Below are 20121 nucleotides of genomic sequence, written 5' to 3'. Positions count from 1 at the left end.
CAAAAACAAGTACGTAGTACAAAGCGCATGAAAAATACAACTCACTACAACTGAATCAGTGGGACCCCTGAACTTGTTTCTCTGCAATGAGACGGTCCCATCTAGGGATAATGGGAGGCAATGGCACCCGAAGTGTCTTGCTTATGTCTAGTCTACTCCGTAGTTTTGTTTTGGTTGCTGTCACTGCAGAAAACCTCGCTTCGCACAAATAAGATGTCGGAAACGGCAACAGGGTTTTCAGTGCTGTTGTGGCGATCTCGGGGTATTCTGCCATCACTTTAATCCAAAACACCGGGAGAGTTGTTGTCTCAAACATACATTTAAGACCGCCATCATTTGCTAACTCCAGCAGTTGTACTTCCTCTTGCACAGGCATGCTGGATTTGTTGCGGCACACGCGTGTATGATTTTGAAGTGCGCCTTTCAACACTTTCATGTCTTTCAATTCCTTGATCTCCTTGATGTGCGTATCACCCTGACGCATAGCACACGCTTGCAAATTGTATAAAAGGAGCTGTCGCGGGACAGAGAGATTGGGCGAACCACGGGGCAGAATCATCTCGGACTCACAGACCCAAAGAGACTTGCACAGACCCGCTCAGGCGCCCGCTCGTTTATGTCCACGATCGGACATCGTCGGACATCGCTTATGTCCACGATCGGACATCATATATGTCCACGATCGGACATCGTCGGACATCGCTTATGTCCACGATCGGACTTCGGGAAGACGCTTCATGGCCGACACGGCCGCCGACGTCAGCGTGCTTCCTCGGCGTCCTGCAGAGCGCCATGGCAGCGCGATCATCGCCACCGTCGCCGATGACCGGCCTGTCCGAGCCCGGCAGCATGGCCAACCCCACGCACCTTTGTCCTCACAATCCCTCATCGATTGTCCGACAACTCACGGTGAGAAGACCTTCCGGCATCGACTCGACGGCCGCGAGGAAAGTTTCCATCGATCGACTCAAACTGGCAGTCGTAGAGCACTCTTTGCCGTGCTCCCGTACAACGACTTCAGGCACCACGAAACCTCCTCGGCAACCTCCCAACCGACGCCTGCCACGCCCGGTGACCGTCATCTTGCCTGGCCTCACCATGTCGAAGAATGACTTTTGTTTTTATTTCTTTTTCCTTCATCGCTTTCACCGACTTCGGATCCAGGAGGGGAGCCCTGTTGCGGCACACGCGTGTATGATTTTGAAGTGCGCCTTTCAACACTTTCATGTCTTTCAATTCCTTGATCTCCTTGATGTGCGTATCACCCTGACGCATAGCACACGCTTGCAAATTGTATAAAAGGAGCTGTCGCGGGACAGAGAGATTGGGCGAACCACGGGGCAGAATCATCTCGGACTCACAGACCCAAAGAGACTTGCACAGACCCGCTCAGGCGCCCGGCTCGCGCCGGGCGTCGGACGGACATCACGGCACGACTTGCTCAACTCCACGCCACGATCAAACTCTGCGCGTCACCTGCCTGGGAGATCTGACAACGAACCTACTTACAAATAAAGAGAAACATCAAACTCTTTAGATTCACCTAGTTTGTTGACAAATGGGTTGCGGATCCATTCCTTGGCAGTTCGTGGGTCTTTTGTGGCTGGGAAGTCGCGCTTTAACTCTTTTAAAAGCATAGACAGGTGCTCGTGCATCAGCTGGGGGAATGAAGGCTCAGTCTTTTCCAAAAAACCCGCCAATGTTTGAAACATGTCAAATACACTGTTATTCACGCGCCGTCCCCACAAATCCAGTTTGGCTTTAAATGCAGCTACTTTATAAGCCAACTTGAAGACAGTTGTCATTTTCCCCTGAAGTGACAGATTGAGTTCATTGAGCAGGTTGAATATGTCTCACATGTAAGCGAACTTTGCGACCCATTCCTCATCACGGAAATGCGCTGGAAGCGGTGACTTGTCATTTTTCAAAATAAAACATAGTTCGGACTCAGGTCATAAATAAAACGGAAATTATGTAAATTATTTATTCTTTCTGCGCCCGGTACCAAATGACCCACGGACCGGTACCGTTCCGCGGCCCGGGGGTTGGGGGACCCCTGGTTTAAGGTATATTTATTTCATTGTATTTTACAGTTCCATTTAATGAAGTAGCAAATGGATTTAAATGAGATAATGATGGCAAGTGGAATACTCTTGAATGCTCCTTACATGGCAAACGTGTTCGACGTAAGTAACATTCTTCAAATGCAAATATCGTTTGATGTGTATCCTCTTTGTTTGACAGAGAACACAAGAAATGGACCAAGAACACCCTCTGCAAAGCCAGATACCAAAAGACAACTTGAGTGTAGCAGCAGACACAGGAACATCTCAATCTACTACGCCACCTCCTTCAGATCTAGCATGTGAACCCGCCGCCGGGCTGCCCACTGTTACTACCAGGCCCCGGAGGCCCCAGAGAAGTGCCAGAGTCGAAGGGTCCGTTGACGTATGTGAACCCAAAGCTGAGCCCACACGAGGCGATAACCAGGGTGAATGCGATCCTGATGGCGCCGTGGCAAGTCATGCAAAAGCTGCTTCCAGCCCACCTATCAGGTCCTCAGGGGATCGTCCCGGTGCCAACTTCAAAGTCGGCCCAAAAGGTCCGGGACACCATGCGGTCAGGGCTGCCTCAGTACCCTACCCGCCTTTAAGCAAGGCTGTACCCCCTCACCTAAACCCTCATGCCCAGAGAGCCCAGTCTGTTGCAGGCACAGCTGACACCCAGGCCCAGACTGTAGAAGATTTCAGGCAAGTTTTCTGCTTCCTGTGCGAACATGCCTCCACGCAGCTTTTCAATTCAAGTTTACTTTGACAGCCATAGAGGCACGGGAGCGCCTTAATGCTCTATTTCAGCATTTTAACTTCTCATTATGTCACAAATATACACAGCAATGAGGGATTCTGGTTATGTTTGTTCTATTGTGCTTGAGAGCTGAAAATGTTAAAAATAAATGACAATGTATTGCCCAAATACAAATAATGGACCGTATGTACTGGGGTTACACACAACGACTTCTACTGGGGGAAATTGAGTCAGTGGCTGCTGACAGTAGTTGCGAGACCTGTTGTGGTTCAATATTACTTGACATGTAAGGCGCACTTGCGTATAAGGCGCAGGGTCTTCTTTTGAAAAAAATCAAAGGTTTTGGGTGCGCCTTATACACCGGAAAATATGGTATGATTCAATACAGTTATGTCTGTGTAGGTTCTCAGTCGTACAGGAATGGTCCATGGGTGAAAAGGTGTCTTCAACCGTTGTCTGTACTTCTCTGAAGGTGTCTGACATTTTGCTCCTCATCCGAAGAGCTTCGTCAACAAACTAAAGTTGTGCTGGTAAGTCTACCCCTATATACAGGGTATGTCCCTAATGGACATGGGGATCTCTGCTCTGATATACTTTTTTATGCCCTGGTATACAACCAGAGGAGAATTCTGGCACCACCACCTCTGACCATCAGGGATATACATAGGGCCACAGTTACAGCACAACTTTAGTTCGCTGACGAAGCTCTTCAGATGAGAAGCGAAACGTTCGACACCTTCAAAGTAGTACAGATGATGACTGAAGAAATCTTTTCATCGATGGTATGATTCAATATAAAACTACACGATTGCAACATCATTTTAGCTACTTAGCAGAGACCACTGACACAGTTGCGCATCCCACAGGCATAATTTCCTGAAACCCAGTCATTTGTGCCCGAAGACGACTGACAAAGTTGGTACATGCGCCAAGCTCGCTGTATTCTTCTCATGCACTGTGAGGAAAACAAAATAACTCAACCACCTAGAAGCAAGGTCTCCGGTTGCAATCCTTTTCATTACATCCTGGGTTGGAAATAAGCGAGCAAGGTCAGAATGTTAATAAGGGTCTCTGCCAACAGGGTGCACATCATCACATGGAACGTGGGGTCAGCCACGCCCCCTGATGACATCACCTCCTTGCTGGGTTTGAATATCGGTGATGGGAACACGGACATGTACATCATCGGGTGAGTGGATTCTGTCGCAGAATTGCATAGTTTTCCCATTTACAGTTCCTCCCACGTTGCTGTGGCCTGACGTACAGTTGTGACTAATCCAAAGTAGCACCGCACTCATTGTTCCTGTCGTAAATGCTAATCCGTGAGACCATCAAAGGCTCTTCTCTCTCCGGCTGACCCATGTGCATTGTGTTATGTGTTTCCAAGGCTGCAGGAAGTCAACTCTATGATTAACAAGCGGCTAAAAGATGTCCTCTTCACGGACCAATGGAGCGAGGTTTGCATGGAGAGACTCAGCCCCTTTGGATACGTGCTGGTCAGTAATGGTTTCTGGTTAGGAACATGTGCTCGCTGATTAAAAAGCCTCTATTCATATGCATTATGTGAGCGATGATGAGGTCTGTGCTCATAGCCTTTTTTTGTTCCATATTGCTGCTGCTGCTGCCTCTTCTAATTTTGTTCCCGAAGCAACAAATAGAGTGATGATTTTTAACAAGCGTGCAATGTTAGCGCATCCGCTATCTCCCTCTCTATCAAGGCTCATTGGGCACATTCAAGTTGTCGTTGCCTCACGGTCTTCCTGTGTGCCTATGTTCCCCTTGTGGTTCCTCCTTTTCTTGCAAAATTGTTTTTTAGATTAAAAAAAATGAGAGATTGATTTATTTTATGAATATACTGTATGTAGTGGTGTCTTGTAATAATAATACATTACATACGGTTTGTGAAGGAATATCCTGAAGTGATGTCATGAACAAGGGGGCGGTTCTTTCTGAATCTCGCCAGTTTCGAGCTCATTTGTGGCAGTTTTGGGACACTTAGTCATTATTATTGGTGTTTTGCATTTGACTAAAAATATCATACTGGGTATTGGGTATTTTAGATGCTATAAAACGTTTTTCTGATGTCAGTTAGGAAACCAAAAATTGTGTTGGTTGTCCTTTAAGGAACCTGATTGTGCTCTTGAGTAACTTTTACATTTACAATATGGTAAACAATTGGAGGATGCCAAATAAAGATTTTTTTTTTTGTCATCTAAAATGATTTACAAATCCATCAATCTGAAATATTTGAAAGGACAACCGACGTCTCTGGACAAGTTGTGTCCATAATTTGTAAAATGACTTCTACTGAGCGTATTTTACAAAGATTCCACCGCATATAGCTATATTTTACGTTTTAAGACATGTGCTGAATATTCCGGAAGTCTTGTTCTTGAGTTGGTGACGAGTCCTTACGTGACATCACTGAAGGAACGCCCCTGACCGATCGTGTTGCACCAGAAAGAGCCAGAAGAGGGCGTCCAAGCTCCATGGAAGGAATTTATCAGCCTGTGGAAACGGGCTGATTAATTCCTCACATAGGTCGCCATTTTCTGCCTCTTTTTGGGTGAGACATTTCCCCCCAATGTTGCCTCAAAATGGCATGGAATAAATTCTTTAATCGATTGCAAACATGTATGCGTTCCTCTTCAGAACTATTTGAATCATATTCATAACTGGATGTGTAACAAGAAAGCATATTCTCAGAATCTGAAGCCATTGTATTGATTCTCCAGCAATGCAAGACGTCTTGGCGTGACGTCACGAACTGGGGGCGGGACTTTCTGAAAATACCCAATTCGCAGCTCAATTTTTTGCAGATTTTGGACACTTCAAGTCATTTTTATTGGTGTTTTGCATTTGAATAAAAATATTACACTGTGTGTTTTGGGTATTTTAGATGCCAGTTTTTCTGATGTCAGTTAAGAAACAAAAAAGTGACGGTGATCCATCAATCTTTAGCTCATTAGCTCATCTTTAGCTCATTTGTTGGGTGCGGGGGCGCCCAACCAATCAGTCAGATGATCACGATGCGATGATCAGATGATGCGAAAGATATTTTTTCTAATTCAAACTATATTGGTATTTCAACACATGAGGATAGTGATTCAAACCCCTCATTCATTCATAAACCTATAAACAGTCTACATACTGTATACCACCACTGGGCAAAATATAATCTATTACATGTATTTTGCAGATTGGAATGCATCAGCAAAATCAGATGAAATCCAGTGGGATACCTTGTGGTCATCTTTGATAATATTTGTCATGTACCAAGTGTTTTATTTATTTTTTTGACATTTTGCCCCAGCTTTCCCCATGTTATTTTGTTGTATACCTTCAATTCAAATTCGTGCTTACTTTGACACTGATTTTATGAGATTTTACTTCACATTGTATGAAAGCTACATCGTACTGAGAGCCGTTTCTCATATTTACATGTCAGAAATCTCATATTAAAATGTCGAAGGTATAATCACAGTTCTAAACAAATCTTTGTCAGTAACACTTCTTTAAGAATTGAATTTTATCAAGAAAGCGCTATATAAATCATTATGTACTGTATTGTATTGTATTGGAAGAAATAATTTTCAGGTTTCACGTTATGGACTCTATTGTACTGGCTCGTCCTAGTCATTCTCATTTGGTGAAATACAATAGTCACATGCAACAGGGTAAGGTTGCAATAAAAATACAATATATCATTAAAAAAATCATTTCAAGTATGATCTTTGTGTATCAATATTTTCTATAGCTGGCGAGCTAACAGGACAGCTGGTTTCCCAGTATCCTGTTGTGAAAGGATGTCTGCTGGCGCTGCTGGCATGTTGAGTGGTGCAATCATCTTTGTGAGCGTAAATAAGCTGTCATGTTGAAAAAAATGAGACAAACATTTCCCAGGGTGACATTTTATTTTGGGAGCAGAATGTTGTCAGTGTTGAGGGGCCTCTGGCAACAATGTGGACGTGTGATGTTCCGTTCCATAACTTGAAGTCTCTGTGAAATCATTTTCGTGTGGTTGTATGTATAACAATAGTTGCGTCTTTTATGGCAGCCAAATGTTATTTATAAGTGTAATTGATTTTTCAAGATGGTTGAATGCAGTGTTAAGTTCCTCATGGTGTGTTTTTATATATATATCTGTGAATGTGTCTGTGCTGGGATCGCCACTGCCCAACATTATATGGGCGAAGTTAATTAAAAAAAAAAAAAAAAATCATCACTTTCGGGCATCAGCCTTTTTCACACGATAGCAGTCTGTGACAGTTATCAGCAACAGCACACAAGAGAACTAATCTCTATTTTACAATAGAGCAGCAATGGGAAATATTGAAAAGTGAGGCATTATTCTTAGAGAGTAAATGCATTTAATCTAATACTGTAGTTTGCAGTGGTATAGAATTGTGTCTCCTAATGCGAGGACCTGATAAAGGCTGATATTTTGGCTGTTTCAGTTGCTTTTTTGATTTATCATCATGATGCAGAATTGTTCCTCACCGCAATTGTCACAAGTTTACTGACCTTTTAATCTGAATTAGAATCATCTTTATTGGCCGAGTGTGTAGAACGCTGGCTATCTCGCTAGCTGGCTTCCTAGCTGGTTATCTATTTGCTATTTATTAGCTATCTATTAGCTATCTGGCTGTCTAGCTTTCTATTTAGCTCGATATCTAGCTAGCTAGCTATCTGTCTATCTATTAGCTATCTATTGGCTGTATATTAGCTAGCTACCTTTCTATCTATTTGAACTACTTCTGGGTTGAGTGAACGCTGGTGTGTGTGGCCGCCGCTGCTCACCCATAGAAAAACTTATCCTTTGACTGATAAGTGACCTTGAGAGTTTTGACAGGCGCTTATAAATGAAATTTATTATTATTATTATTATCAAGGAATTAGCCTTCGGTAGAACACTCATGCACTCATGTCATCATAAAAAAAACATGACAAATAAGTATAATAAAGGCTAAATTCCTTCATGCAAGTGCTACCTCTCAGGAACAACTGAAACAATGTGCAATGTATCAAACGGAGCTAAAGTGCTCAGTGGTAGAAAAAAAATCCGATAACAATTGTACAGTTGGTGCAGAAAATCAGTGAACCATTTTAAAGTGATTAGTCGCCGTATTTGTAGTAAAACAAGTGTGCAATTATGCAGATGTCCCTGGTGCTGGAGATTGTGTAGGTCAGAAACAGTGGTTCAAGTGAGTACAGAACTAGAGCTACAATGATAATGGGATGCTGTTGCACAGGGTTGTGCAAAATTGCAAAGAGGCACTATACAGTTATATTTTAGTTACTGTTTAGAGAGTTAATGGCTCGGGCGAAGAAGCTGTTTAAATGTCTGCTGGATTTGGTGCGCATGGATCGGTCGCCTGAGGGGAGTAGCTGGAAAAGGTTGTGGGCAGGATGTGAAGGGTCCAGTAGGCATTAATCACAGTTTTGTTTTATTTATTTGCAAATTTCCCCATTGTGGGAGTACTAAAGGATTTCTGATTCTGATTATTTATTTTTGGACAGTTCATCATTGTTTTGCATATGACCAATTAATGGTTAGGCACTTTTAAGGTTGGTCTCTGAACAATCAGCATAAAATAGATGCTCCACGGTCACAGTTCTCTACAAGTCATTATGCAAGAAAGGCGTACATCTCGCCACTGACAACACAAGCAAGAGCGTCTTCAGTCACGTGGAGATGTGCACATCCATTACTGACCAGAGGGCATTTCAGGCACAGCATGATTATGCTTCATTGGCCTGCAGTTGGGATGAGTGTACTAGTGTAGGAGAATGGGACGGGGGGCCGAAATCCATTGGAGAGCTTGGCTTGGCAAAGTATGCAAATACTTTATCTTGTCCTACTTGAAAGAATGTGTGTGCTTTATTCGGGCGGCTCGTGCATGTGCTGCTCAAAATATGCATAATGTGCTGGAAAAGCATCGTAGAGAGAAAGCAAATTGAAAAATGACCTTCAGACACGTGACATTTGCCGGTACTCTGAAAACCAGGCTTCTTCTTTGGCGATGTGGCCTGGCGGCGAGCAGCAGCATAATTGATGTGTGTGCGTGTTCTTGGAAATTAGTAGTTGAGCTCAAGTACAGGATCGGGATCATCACCAAGTTGGCTTTGAGATCATACAATTTATTAATTGAAATGAAAGTGCCATCTTACTCGCACCACAACAATTTGCTTCACTTTAAAATACAGTAAAGTCTCGTTATATCGATATTCTCGGGAGTTGGAAAAAATATCGATATAACCGGACTATCGATATATCCGATCCTGCAGTCCAAATTTTCTCCTTGCGTTCATAGAAATTGGATTGGATATTGGATTGGATATGCCTTTATTAGTCTCACAGTGGAGAAATTTACATTTCACAGCAGCAAAGCTTATCGTAATAAGCAGTACTATCGATATAACCGATATCAATATAATGGGACTTTACTGTATGTAAGTTGTTTCTTTTCAGAATAACTCATCATCGTGTCTGATGCCCTCTTGTCCTTAGGTGACCTCCCAGAGGATGCAGGGCGTGTTGCTGCTGGTTTTTGCCAAGTACTACCATCTGCCATTCCTCCGTGGAGTCCAGACGGAGACCACCCGCACTGGCCTTGGGGGTTACTGGGTGACACAACCACTCACACAGTTCTCTATTTAGCACTTGGATATGAAAGCATGGCACTTTAAAAGAAACACACATCACTGATGCTAAAGTCAACAGACTATACACTCACTAGCCACAAGACACAGTAGAATGCGGTCAAATACAAGAGCGTTACAATGAATGCTTTGATTGACGCTGTCAGAGGGCTATCAATTTGACAAAATAATTATAAGTGACGATTTATTAGCGGTGTGCACTATAAACCATATAAGCGGCAGATGGTTTGAATTTGGTTGCATCAACAATGTTATTTGGCTTCATTGAATCTTTATTTGGAAATCTGCACAATAATGGTCTCAAAATGACGTTCTACCTATGTTTTTGTTAAGCTGTTATTAATTCATTCACTGCCAGACGATATGCAAATTAGTTGTATTAAGTTCATCCTGTCTACTTGATATCTAATTTAAAACAGATTATTATTTTACAGACAGTGTAACACTGTCTGTAAGATAAGAATCTGTTTAAAATTAGATATGCAAATTATGTCCACTCCAGTGCCATGTTTTTTGTCATTTTCACTCAAATTGCAGGACCCTCACAATATTGAGTTTTAGGACTACATAAACATTCAATGCAGCGTAAGAAACCTTAGACTCTCTTCTTTCACCAGAAAAAGTGAATTCCCAAGTTAGATGGGTCTGATGTAATATGAGGTACAAGTGGGGACGGCTGTACAAAAGGCAAATGCTGCCCTCTTGTAGAACGGAAAAACATTGCCAGAGGTCTGACCAATGCTTTATCGGCAACTACCCGCAAGAAAAACCAAAACCTGAACAAATTCAGGAATGGCGCTCCACGTCATATTTTCAATTCCCGAATAAATTCAGAAATGGCAGCGAATGAGTTAATTATCGGTAGTGATATTTTTGTATTATTTTAGCTGTGCTAATGGAATACAGTGATCCTGCGCTACTTTGCGGTTCACTTATCGCGGCTTCAGTGCATTGCGGATTTTTTTTTCAGGGGAAAAAACGTTTTTATTTATTTTTATAATTCATGGAAATGTGCAAACAAAGTAAAAGAAAAAACACTGCAAAGAAAGCAGAATCAAATCAAACATACTGGCTTTGAACAGCTCATGGAGCATTCTGCTTCTCGGAAATCGGGCCATGTCGGTTTATAACAATCTTCTTGCTAAAACAAAGAGAGTGCCAACAACTACCGATAACAATTTTTTTCTCTCAGAGAAAGACTCCTTCAGTCGAAAAAGACGGTCACAAAGTCCGACTTGCAGCACCATCGGCTTGGTGTGTAAACTACGTTTATTATGTTCTATCTCTCTATTGCTAACATTTAGATTGTCAAGCAAACCAAAACATAACCAAAAGGCAAACTAAAGCCCCACATAATGCTAATAATGTCAATTTTTACAATGTTTTAGACAAATTGTACACATTTTGCATCATTCGTTGTACCAAAGTAATTTATGTTTTGTATTTCTGTTGTTGGATTTAATGGGGGAGAAAAATTGTTGTTGCAGCACATCCCAATCATGCGATCCCATGCAAATAATTTGGCCGCATTATCTTCATTGCTGAGGGCTTGACTGAATAACTGCCCAAAGAGTTATGCAACCCTGACTTGTAAGTTAAATCCCGCTGTTGTCCAGAGTGCGTGATAGGCGTCAGCACATTCTCCACGTTTTATGCACTGAAGCGTCTTTCGCTATTCAATCAGGCAGAACATTGGAGAGAACAGTAGGAGAAAAGGAGCTTGTCTTTCCACCCCTTGCGTTGCGTAAACATTTTTTGTTTGTGTAAAAGGTTCTCTGACTCGCAAAGATATATTTACAGTTTCATAGCATTTATGACATATTCACACAACTATTTCATCCATTTCAAATGACTACTTCCTCGCTGTTTTGATTCTATTGGTCTAATTATTTCAGGGGTAAATCATTCACTGCCGTTGACAGCTGCACGAATCCAAGGTCCATTGTTTTTACATGGGCTGCAGTTGAACAAGTTTAAGTATGTAATGTATTCCTCCTATCCTTCTGTGCGCAACAGGGAAACAAAGGTGGAGTCAGCGCCCGCATGTCAGTGTTCGGTCACACTATCTGCTTCCTCAACTGCCACCTGCCGGCTCACATGGAAAACTCGGATCAGCGCATGGAGGACTTTGAGAGCATCCTTCAACAACAGCAGTTTGAAGGCCAGGCGGCTTCTGGTGTCCTTGACCACGAGTAGGTCACACTCTCTAGCACGGTGACAACACACATGTACTGTATGTATGTTCATATTTTCAGACAACGAGGGTGAAATACACAGTTAAAAAAGGAGACACGGGTTTGGGGGAGGGTTCATTTTTTTCAATGCTGTCAGTTTTAATAATCAACAGAAAAATGGTGACCTTTTAAATTGGGTTCCAGTGTGGTGTTCTGGCTTGGGGATCTCAATTTCCGCATTGATGACCTGGAAATGCAAGTGGTGAAAACAGCAATTGACAATAACAAGCTGTCCATGTTGTGGGAAAAAGATCAGGTAAATACAAATATTTTCTATGCTCCAGATGAAATTCACAGGTTGTTCTTTGTAGGATCTATGTATTGAAAATTATTATTATTATTATTATTATTATTATTATTATTATTATTATTATTATTTATTAAATATAAATAAATTAAATAATAATTATTATTATTAATTTTAAGCAGATTCTTTACTTACAGACAGCGTAGGTGCAGCTATTTGAACACCTACACTGTCTGTAAGTAAAGAATCTGCTTAAAATTAGATATCAAGTAGACAGGATTGACTTAGTAAAAAAATTATTATTATTATTACTATTTTTATTCCTGAAATGATATATGACGAGTAAATTATTTACAAATTTTACCAAAACGATACACTAAGAGTCTGTTATTACCTCTGATGGAGCATTGTTTTCTGTATTTTATTTTTACATCTCATGTAGTACTGATAACAGCTTTTGGTTCGGATGGTATCCATCTTCTTCGATTTACTTAACTCATTCACTGCTAGACAATGTGCAAAAATGTGTCCACTCCAGTGCCATTTTCACTCAAATTGCAGGACCCACAGAATGTTGAGTTTTAGGACTAATTCAACATTTAATACAGCGTTAGAAACCTTAGACTCTCTTCTTTCATCAGAAAAAAAGAGTTAATTCCTGAGTTATATGGGTCTGGTGTTATCTGAGTTTGAAATGGGAGCGTCTGTCCAAAATTCTATACAATACACATATTGATTTACATAGCGCTCTAACGCTCTAACAACAGCTGAAGCTGGAACAAAGCGCTAACATGGACAAAAGGCAAATACTGCCCCCTCATGGAAGGGAAAAACATTGCCATAGGTCTCACTAGTGCTTCATCAGCACCCCCTGTCAGAAAAACCAAAACCCGGACAAATTCGGGAATGGCGCTCCACGTCACACTTTTCAATTCCCAAATATATTCGGGAATGACAGTGAATGATTTGCTGTGTTGGTCTGATATTGGTTGGAACCCCAAGGGGGCCTAAGAGAGAAAATCACCCACCAGTCTAACACTTTGATTATAATTTCAGTTAAACATGGCAAAGGATAGCGAGACGGTGCTGGAGGGATTCCAAGAGGGGCCCCTGAAGTTCCCCCCCACTTACAAATTTGATGTCGGGACCAACGTTTATGACACAAGGTTGGTGATGCCGGTGAAGCAGCAAAAGTGTCAGCATCAGAGCATATCTAATCAGGGAGCATTTGGTCAGAACCCAAAGCGAGAGAGGTTTATTCTTACCTCAATAAATGTTTGAGGAGATTAGTTTTCTGTCATTATGTCGACAGATTTTTGAAAATTCGAAAGTTTTCCACAAGGCTGCACAAAAGGAAATGAGTTGAGAGGGGCTCAGATAACTCATTTGGCAGGCATAATGCCAGTGTTTGAAATAACGTATGCCCGGAGCCCCATGGCGTACAACTTTCAAAACGTCTCGGCCAGGGAGGCCGACAACTTCTTCAAGGAAAAACCTAAACAATAAAACGATTATTTTCAAATGTAACTTTGTTTTATTCAATAAAGCAAAAGCTACAAGCAAACCACTACAAGCCACGTCGACTCCTCTTTCTAAGCTTTCAAAACTTTCAAGTACACTTTTCAGTCACGGTATAGTCCGAAGCACAAAACAGGCTTCTGATTGGCTGCCGTGCTGAGTATGCATATTGCCAAACGTTCATTTCAGACACTGATAATGCATACATTGCTTAGCTGTCAATTCTTCACCACTATAGTAATCACATTGCTCTGCGCTGCCCTCATAAGCTTTGATTAATCAGTATGCTTCAATCACTTTTTTTGAGGAGATGTTCTTTCTCTGTTCTAGTGGAAAGAAACGTAAACCAGCTTGGACCGACCGTATCCTGTGGCGCCTGAGAGCCACGGTACCCACTGCTAGCAGTGGGAAGCGTGGTTCAGTTTCAGGGCTAAGCAGCGGCACCAAAGTCACGCAGCATTGCTACAGAAGTCACATGGAATACATCGTCAGTGATCACAAGCCAGTCTCTTCCATCTTTACCTTGCAGGTGAGGGTAGCGGAAGCTAACCACATTAACTCATTCATTGCCATTTCCAAATTTATTCAGGAATTGAAAATATGATGTGGAGCGCCATTACCGAATTTGTTCAGATTTTTTTTTTCAAGATCAAGCTCTGGTCAGACCTCTGGCAATGTTTTTCCCTTCCACGATTGGGCAGCATTTGCCTTTTGTCCATGTTAGCGCTTGGTTAGAGCTTCAGCTGTTTTTAAAGCGCTATATGAAGCAATATGTATTGTATTGTATTGTATTGTATTGTATTGTATTGTATTGTATTGTATTGTATTTTGTTCAGCCGTCCCCAAGCTCAGATAACTCCAGACCTGTATAACTTACGAATGAACTTTTTTTTCTAATGAAAGAAGAGAGTCGTACGCGAGTTTCGTACGCTGCATTGGTACTGGAGTGGACACATTTTTTCACGTCTGGCATTGAATGAGTTAATTTGTTGTGCATTCAGTCTGTAATATGTGGAGGAGATGAAACATTCTATTTGTTTCTCCAAATTCATAACGGCTCTAGAGAAAACATTACAATTACAGAATGTGACTTCCTTTCGACCCTGAAAACTGATGACAGTCGACAACACTCATAACGATGCCTTACGTCTTGAATGTCAGGTCGCCTGGGCCGTTGAGGAGTTGTTGTGTGCCTCCTTCATTGACCTTCTTTGGCTAACTTCACTTCATTGTCATAGTCATCTCTTGGAGGCAAAGAGAAACATCAACAGTCATAAATAATTGTACAGTTATTCATGATCAATGTCCTCATTTGTGTCATGGGTGAGGTTGCGAGGCAGAGTTCACCCTGGAGGATCACCATTCAAAGCAGGGAACATAAAAACAATTTTGAGGTCAAAGGTTTCTAACGCTGTATTGAATGTTTATGTAGTCCTCAAACTCAATATTCTGTGGGTCCTTCAATTTGAGTTAAAATGACAAAAACCCTGGCACTGGAGTGGACACATTTCTGCACGTCTGGCAGTGAATGAGTTAACAAGCTTTTCACCTTTAACCATTTGAGGGGCAGCGGTTACAACAGTGGACAGCTTGTCATGTTGTTCGGTTACAAGTTGCATGAAAGGTTAAAAATGAAAAATATTTTTTTTAATTACATTTGTGACAATGCTGTTGACACAGCTGGAACGTACTTGCAGTCTAATAAACGTGTTACTGTAAGTTGAATGCATGTTACAATCCTCGTGTTATGTAGAACTGCCCAAGTCTTGTTTAACTCATTCACTGCCAGACGTGCAAAAATGTGTCCACTCCAGTGCCACGGTTTTTATCATTGTCACTCAAATTCCACGACCCACAGAATATTGAGTTTAAAAACTCAATGCAGGGTAAGAAACCTTCGACTCTCTTCTTTCACGAGAAAGAAGAGTTAATTCCTAAATTATATGGGTCTGGAGTTATATGATCTTGAAATGAGGGTGGCTGTCCAAAATACAATGCAAAACATGTATTGGATTGGATTGGATTTGCCCTTATTAGTCTCACAGTGGAGAAATTTAATGTATAATGGTTTATATAGCGCTTTAACAACAACTTAAGGTGGAACAAAGCACTAACATAGACCAAAGGCAAATGCCCCCTCGTGGAAAGGAAAAAAACATTGCCAGGGTTCTGGACAAATCTTTATTGTCACCCAAGCAAGAAAAAAACAAAGCACAACAACTTTGGGAATGGCGCTCTATGTCATATTTTCAATTCCCGATAAATTTGTGTGCGAGTTAATAAAATCTTTGTGATTCAGAGGTGCCCTTCCATTCATGACCCTTTCTTCTCCAGTTCCCATACAAGTTGGATGTTCCCTTGGTCACTGTCTTGGTGGAGGACGAGTGGAATAGCATCGCTGATGCTATAGCCAAGTTCAAACTGGCACCCAACTATTCTCGCAGCTCCTGGGACTGGATCGGACTATATAAGGTAGAAAACAAAACCTTCACTGTCCACGCCAAAGCTGTTTTGCCAGCTGTGAGTGACTTTGCGTGGACTTTCTCAGGTGGGTTTCAAACACCACAAAGACTATGTGGGATACGTGTGGGCCAAACAGGAAGAAGCAGATTATCAGAGACAAGAACATCAGGTAAGCGATGCGGGGGCTGTGACCTCCTTTCAAGACAGCTTCCTCTCACACAAAATGATGATCGTACAAATCGTTTTGCAGGTGACCTTTACAGAAGAGGAATTGCCCAAAGGCTCTGGAGACTTTATCTTGGGTTACTATAGCAACAACATGAGCACCATTGTTGGCGTAACGGAGCCATTTCAGGTAATCACCAATTGTCTGTTGATTTTTTTTCCCCCCACTTTCCACCTTTCTTTACCCCATGATGCCTTCTCTTTCCCATTTCTATCGTGCATCCGCAGATCCAGCTTCCCACATCCGGCAATGATACGAGCTCATCAGACAGCTCCGACTTCAGCTCCGAGGAAGACAGCACTGTCGTCCTCATGAAATCGAGGTCCCGCAGTCCCAGTCCCCACAAAGCCAAACACCACCGCCGTCGCAGCGGCAGCCGCTCCGGAAGTCCCTCACGGGATAAAACGCAGGAGTTCGCTGCCTCTGACGAATCTCCATCTGTGACCACATCAGAGCCCCAGTGTGGAAAACGCCCAGCAGAGGGCGACCAACCACTTGCTTCTGACGAGAACAACAAACAGAGAGAGGAGATGGGAGTGTGATGTTTCACGGCTAGAAAGTGAAAAGTATGGCTCATTTATTTGATAGTAACCAAATTGGACATTTGTTTTCATGAAACTGGGCCGTTTGGAACACAATCCTTCTCAGGAACAAGTGTGAAGTTCCTCAAGAGGGGTTGTTTTGCCTTGAGTTTTTAATTCCAAAATATTTCACTTTTTTCCCTGCATTTTCTCCATCTTGGTGAATCATTTGGTGTAGGCTTACATTTCCAATGCATAATTGTAGTTTTTCAAAATGTATCTATTTTATGGGCATTTTCTCACCTTGTGTAGGTCAAGGTCGTTTGGTCACCGACTTGTTGGGAAATGAATGCATTTAGTGTGGGTGACGATGACCATGCGGCAAATGTGATCTGGCTCAGGTTGCATAAAGCAATGCCATTTCATTTCCTGGATATAACAGCACGTATACGGTAACACAATCGAGTATTATGAGAAAGAGCCATTCCACCGACTCGCTGTCATTTGCCTCTTGACTCCAATTAATCCGACGTGGGAAAAATGTCACCAAGCGGTCATGACAGCCAGATCAGATCTGCACTGAATACAAAGAGTTATCATCCACAGTTTGATTATTTTTTCCATTATCACAAGACATGCATATTATGACCCTCTTAAAATGTCACATTTTGAATTACAAAAAAGAAAAATGGCTGTAAACATCACATGATTGTGGCCACCTCTGCTAAAATCAACTACATGTACTGTACATCTTTAGTTACGTTAAATTGATCATTCTTTTGGACCCCTGAAATGAAATTATTTTTATGTCATTCACTGCCAGACGATGTGCAAAAGTGTGTCCACTCCACTGCCAGGGTTTTTGTCATTGTCACTTAAATTCCAGGACCCACAGAATATTGAGTTTTAGGACTACATAAAACATTCAATGCAGCGTAAGAAACCTTAGAATCTCTTATTTCATCAGAAAGAGAATTAATTTGCTAAATTAAATGGTTCTGGAGTTATCTGAGTTTGAAATCGGGGCGGCTGTACAAAATACCATACAATGCATCCATATTGATTTATATCAAGCGGTAACAACAGCTGACGATGGAAAAAAGCGCTAACATGGACAAAAGGCACATGCTGTCCCCTCGTGGAAGCAAAAATACATTGCCAGAAGTCTGACCAGCGCTTTATCGGCAACCCCTGCAGGAAAAAACAAAACCCGAACAAATTCGGGAATGGCACTCCACGTACACTTTTCAATTCCCGAATAAATTTGGGAATGGCAGCGAATGAGTTAATATAACAATCAGAATTTCCTTTTTTTTTTTTTCCCCCGAAAAGTGGGGCGCGTTTGTGGTTTGGCCATTATTTTAGGGATGTGATTATCTGATTTTTTGTTTGTTTGTTTGTTTGTTTGTTTGTTTTTTAGAAGGGAAGCAAGAAGATATCGCCATGCAGAAGAATAGCAACTTGTAGCAGCTATTCCTTTTCTCCGTAAGTTAGAAACATGGTGACCTCTAAATTCAGGACACCTCTCCAGATTGATCTCAAAACTAAAACAAAATTGTTGTATGGTGATCTTGACAAGGCCTGTCCTACTGGACATGTTAGTGAGGAGGGTGAGCATTAAGGGCCTTTAAATAGACCCCCTGATTGAGTGCAATGAGATGTGTGGCGTCCTACGGGGGGATCACTCTCAGCTGACACAGCACAGCTGTCCTGCACATGCTGATTTTTATTGGCTGCAAGGCAACTGATATTGTCAGGGTAATTATGATGACCGTAACAACAGAAAAAAAATCAAATTCCCATCATTGGAACTGATTAGCAAAAAAATCGTTTTCCTTTTATACCACACTTGCATGACTTCTGGAAATGAAACAGAAAACTTCCATGTAGAGCGGCTACAGGGTTTTGCATTTGCAATACGAATCAAAATGTCACATATTAGCTTGAAACATCTCAAATTCCACTGTGATATTTCATAAAAGGAGACACTTGGTCCAGTTTCAGTTCATTTCCTGTATCTGTAGTTTTATCTCCTGTGACTGCCTTCACTGACCCCAGTGATTCATTAATTGACATTGTTAGCGTGTGACCTCTGATGACCTGTCTAGCACACTTCGACCCTTTTGAACTCTTAGAGTAGGACGGTGTTGTGTAGCTGTTACCTCAGTGTGTGTGTGTGTGTGTGTGTGTGTGTGTGTGTGTGTGTGTGTGTGTGTGTGTGTGTGTGTGTGTGTGTGTGTGTGTGTGTGTGTGTGTGTGTGTGTGTGTGTGTGTGTGTGTGTGTGTGTGCGCGCGTGTGTGTGTGTGCGCGTGTGTGTGTGTTGACGAATGCTGTTTGCTATGACTGGGGTTGCATGATGTGACATACTTTACATTCCAGTACTGTGATTTTTGTGGCGTCAAGTGCTGTTTTGGACTCTGTCGTTTGTGAAAGTCGTTAGAAAATTAGAAATGATATGACGGTTGAAAAAAGTATCTACCATGTAAGTGTTCGGTGAAGAAAACTTCAAGGACAGGTACGCCTGCTTGATTCTGAAGCCTTTAAATGGCTTCAAAGTGTAGCAATGTTTATTTAAATTAAGCGGGTATAGCATAAGGGACCTTTGTTTATAATAAGATGGAAAACTATAAGAATAAGAATGTGAGCTAAATTAGAACAATATTTTCTGTCATGATCAGTGACTCGTGAAAAATGTCTATCTGCAGAATGTCATTGTTTTACTATGTGTCTGAAATAGAGTAATATGTATATGGATGATCAAAATGAAGTTTGATCTAAAAATATATTGCCAATCTATGCCACAAAGTTTATTTTCTTTAAATTATTTATTTATTTTCTTATTTACAAATGCCACATGTGTAACCATTATTGTAACAGAATTCTGCTGGCCAGTGAGGGAGCATTATTCCGGTCGGGTGGAAGGGAAATCCTTGAGAACTGTTTTTCTTTTTTTATGTTATAAGCTTGATTTCTCAAGTTACTTTCAAAAAATAAATATAAATAAATATTTTATTGTATGATGTGTATATTATTATGCGTGCATGTGCGCGTGCGTGTGTGTGCGTGCGTGCGTGTGTCTGTGTGTGCGTGCGTGTGTGCGTGTGTGTGTGTGTGTGTGTGTGTGTGTGTGTGTGTGCGTGTGTGTCGAAAGACTTCATGAAAATGATTAAAACGCAATGATGGGTTGTGGCAGCGTTTTCCTTCTCATTGAGGTCACTTTTATCCTGTCCAGAGCAATAAATGACATTTCTTAAACTTCAATGAAGACAGATGTGATGGTGTTTGGTCTCAGTGGCACTTGTGCATCTCATGCTGCAGGCTTGGCCCTCCTGGCTCTTTATCTTAAGCCAACAGTCTTGACCTTGGGTTTCAAACTAGACATTGATTTTAAATTGGACCGACAAATTGGTCCCTTCTTTCATCGAGAGCAGATTCCTTTCTCA

General features: G+C 41.7%; 1 protein-coding gene across 4 annotated transcripts in view; it reads left to right on the top strand.

Annotated features, from left to right (window-relative positions):
- Positions 1-19626, top strand: part of inpp5jb (inositol polyphosphate-5-phosphatase Jb) — a 41506-nt gene extending 21880 nt beyond the window's left edge. For 2 of the 4 annotated variants that reach the window (XM_088994454.1, XM_088994451.1), the window contains 12 exons: positions 2245-2750; positions 3887-3994; positions 4193-4301; positions 9317-9433; positions 11485-11660; positions 11847-11958; positions 13006-13115; positions 13798-13996; positions 15802-15939; positions 16016-16099; positions 16181-16285; positions 16384-19626. In XM_088994454.1, coding sequence (XP_088850580.1) covers positions 2257-2750; positions 3887-3994; positions 4193-4301; positions 9317-9433; positions 11485-11660; positions 11847-11958; positions 13006-13115; positions 13798-13996; positions 15802-15939; positions 16016-16099; positions 16181-16285; positions 16384-16698 — 2067 coding nt within the window. In that variant the 5' untranslated portion in view covers positions 2245-2256 and the 3' untranslated portion in view covers positions 16699-19626. Of the gene's footprint in view, positions 1-2244; positions 2751-3460; positions 3588-3671; positions 3801-3886; positions 3995-4192; positions 4302-9316; positions 9434-11484; positions 11661-11846; positions 11959-13005; positions 13116-13797; positions 13997-15801; positions 15940-16015; positions 16100-16180; positions 16286-16383 lie in introns of those variants that run through there. The other 2 variants (XM_088994452.1, XM_088994455.1) reach the window with 2 other exon arrangements.
- Positions 19627-20121: the final 495 nt, after the last annotated feature.

This window comes from Hippocampus bargibanti, linkage group LG04 (assembly GCF_051943395.1).
Source record: "Hippocampus bargibanti isolate YZ-2025 linkage group LG04, ASM5194339v1, whole genome shotgun sequence".
NCBI classification, from domain to species: Eukaryota; Metazoa; Chordata; class Actinopteri; order Syngnathiformes; family Syngnathidae; genus Hippocampus; species Hippocampus bargibanti.
This window is presented reverse-complemented; position numbering and strand designations above follow the sequence as displayed.